The sequence below is a fragment of the Silurus aristotelis genome (assembly GCF_946808225.1).
Source record: "Silurus aristotelis genome assembly, chromosome: 16".
NCBI lineage: Eukaryota > Metazoa > Chordata > Actinopteri > Siluriformes > Siluridae > Silurus > Silurus aristotelis.
The window spans coordinates 15,228,008-15,230,953 of NC_139589.1; the positions used below are offsets into that span (position 1 = coordinate 15,228,008).

General features: G+C 46.3%; 1 protein-coding gene across 1 annotated transcript; it reads left to right on the forward strand.

The window, feature by feature from the left end:
- The first annotated feature begins 1,141 nt into the window (after positions 1–1,141).
- Positions 1,142–2,525, forward strand: LOC310739363 (uncharacterized protein). The gene is made up of 2 exons (XM_083565283.1): positions 1,142–1,507; positions 1,570–2,525. The coding sequence occupies exons 1-2, from the start codon at positions 1,443–1,445 to the stop codon at positions 2,219–2,221; spliced, it is 717 nt and encodes a 238-aa protein (XP_083421409.1). The 5' UTR covers positions 1,142–1,442; the 3' UTR covers positions 2,222–2,525.
- Positions 2,526–2,946: the final 421 nt, after the last annotated feature.

Below are 2,946 nucleotides of genomic sequence, written 5' to 3' on the forward strand. Positions count from 1 at the left end.
GGTGGGGAGAAAGAAAAAAAGCAGATAAATAAAGTATAAAAACTATATAAAATAAAATATAAGGTATAAAGGATATATAAAGATGTGTATGTAAACAAAGAGAAAAATGTATATACAAAGAAAATCCTTATGGCAGTAGACAGTGAAACAGTAAACAATGTGTACCAAAGTGTAAACAATAGACAATTTTAGTGTTGGGTTGTCCATAAAGTGTCCGTGTGCAGTATGGTGTGGTGTAAGGGTCCATAAGTGTCCGTGTGAGGTATGGTGTGGTGTAAGGGTCCATAAGTGTCCGTGTGCGGTATAGAGTGTCCATAAGGTATCCGTGTGCAGAATGGTGTGGTATAAAATAAATAAATATAAAGTGCACTTTGCTGTGCAAGTCCAGAGTTTAAAGTGTCCTGGTGCTAAAGGTGAGATGTGTACAGAGAAGAAGTGTGATGATGGAGAGAGTGGACCAGCTTTTAGATCTTGGGTGTTTCCTGGTTTAAACACCGAATGGCCTGCGGGAAGAAGCTCCTCCTCATTCTCTCTGTGTTCGCTTTCAGGGAGCGGAAGCGTTTCCCTGAACGCAACAAAGAGAAGAGTCCATTGTTGGGATGGCTGAGGTCCTTCACAATCTTCCTGGCTCTGGTCCTGCACCGTGTGCTGTCTTGCAGGTGATGTCTTGCAGGTCAGGGAGCTCGGTGTGGATGGTACGTTCAGCTGAACGCACCACCCTCTGGAGGGCTCGTCTGTCCTGCATGGCGCTGTTCCCAAACCAGGAAGTAATGCTACCCGTCAGAACGCTCTCAATGGTGCAGGTGTAGAAAATCTTAAGCACCTGAGAGGGTAGTTTAAAGTCCCTTAAGGTGAGATGGTTCCAGGGAGAGGTTGAATATCTCGGTGAACACCGGTGCTAGCTGATCAGTGCAGGCTTTCAGAACCCGACCTGTGATGCCATCTGGTCCTGCTGCCTTCCTGGTATTTACTCTCTTGAACGCCATCCTCACGTCATGCTCTGAGATGTTGAACGTGTTTACCTCTCCGGCTCTCTCGGCGTGCACGCTGGTTGTGCCGCTAGCGCCGCTAGCGTGGTTAGCTGCAGCCTCGAAACGAGCGTAAAAGGTGTTTAGCTGGACGGATACGGACTCACTTCCGGTGATGTAGCTTCCTGTGTTTGACTTGTTTGCCGCGAGTTCCGTGTTTGTATTTGTTTGTGTTTTTCTCTTTTAATAATCCTAAATTGTTTTTGTCTTCCTGACTTGTGCCTGTAGTCAGTTAAACTCGACTACCACTATATTCATTGTCTCTCACTTTATCATATTTGTGTACATTAAATCTGTTCGTGATTATGAGCACTATGCCGGCTGTGTGTCTGACTTTGAGCACAGGTGAGGACTCGTTCGATTTGCAAACGGTGGAGTCTTTGGAGAAACAGATTCGCGAGCTGCATGTAAAGCATGCCCGGCTGCGAGAGCGGAAAGCGGCCCTGGAAACATCCCGGGCGGACGCGCACTCGTACCAGGTAAATTCCCGGGTTGAACCTAACGCTCCCAGCACATCAACTCCGCGCGTTTCTCTGCCCAGACCCAACGCACCTACAACTCCGGCAAAGGTGCAACACGGACCCTGGATGCGGCAGCGGTGGAAGAGACAAGCCAAGCCCCGGTCGAAGACGTCTCCCCCGCCACCACTACGGGCCTTCGAGATCTCGACCGAGAACCGCTTTGCCCCTCTCCGCGAGATGGAACGCGACACTGTGATTCTCGGAGATTCCATCGTCCGGCATGTCCGCACTACTGGAGACAAAGGTAAGGTGCACACTCGCTGTTTTCCTGGTGCTCGTGTTCTCGATGGCGCTGCGCAGGTACCCGCGATCCTGAAGGAGAACTTCGGAGCGGTTGTTCTTCATGCCGGAACGAACGACACCAGGCTGAGGCAAACGGAGATCTTAAAGAGGGACTTCAGGATCCTGGTGGAGACGGTACGCAGCACATCGCCCACAACGAGGATCATAGTGTCAGGACCTCTTCCCACTTACCAGCGAGGGGCTGAGAAGTTTAGTAGACTTTTAGCTCTAAATGAATGGTTACAGTCATGGTGTCGAGAACATAAACTTCTCTTTGTTAATAACTGGAACTGTTTCTGGGAGCGTCCTAGGTTCTTCCGCCCTGATGGCCTGCACCCCAGCAGAGTTGGAGCAGCAGATAACATCTCTAGGATACTTCACACCATCTGACTGGTAAGACATCAGGAAATCTTCAACTATAAGAACACGCATACTACAGACCAAATAGTTACAAGTTCACACACAGCCCAGTTTATAGAAACCGTATCTATTCCTCGTGTAGTAAAACCAAGAATTAAATACACAAGATCCAGAAATAATCTTATTGCAGTTAAAACTGAAAAATGCCAGATAAGCAAACACCAAAAAGTTCTAAAGTTTGGTCTTTTAAACATTAGATCACTTGCACCCAAAGCACTGATTGTAAATGAGATGATCACAGATAATAATCTCGATGCACTCTGTCTCACTGAGACCTGGATTAAACCATTTATAGTGCCTCTCTTAATGTTAGTCAGAGATTAGGATTCAGCTTTAAATCTTTTGAAGTGCTCGTTCTTAAAATTATACTTTCAGACATACATAGAAAACTCGCTCTGGTCACCGTGTACAGACCCCCAGGGCCCTACGCTGATTTTCTTCAAGAGTTTGCTCGTTTTTTTTATCCGATCTCTTGATCAATTTTGATAAAGTGCTGCTTGTAGGAGATTTTAATATTCATGTAGATGATGTAAACGATGCTCTAGGATTATCATTTGCTGACTTATTATACTCTTTTGGGGTTAAACAAAACGTCACCAGACCAACCCACCGTTTTAACCACACACTAGACTTAATAATATCCCACGGAGCAGACGTCACTGATATCGATATTTTACCTCAGAGTGATGACATCA

Coding starts and splice junctions, on each gene's coding strand:
- LOC310739363 (XM_083565283.1), top strand. CDS start 1,443: ATGCCCGGCTGCGAGAGCGGAAAGCGGCCCTGGAAACATCCCGGGCGG. Junction 1,508..1,569: donor CGGACGCGCACTCGTACCAG/GTAAATTCCCGG, acceptor TTCTCTGCCCAG/ACCCAACGCACCTACAACTC.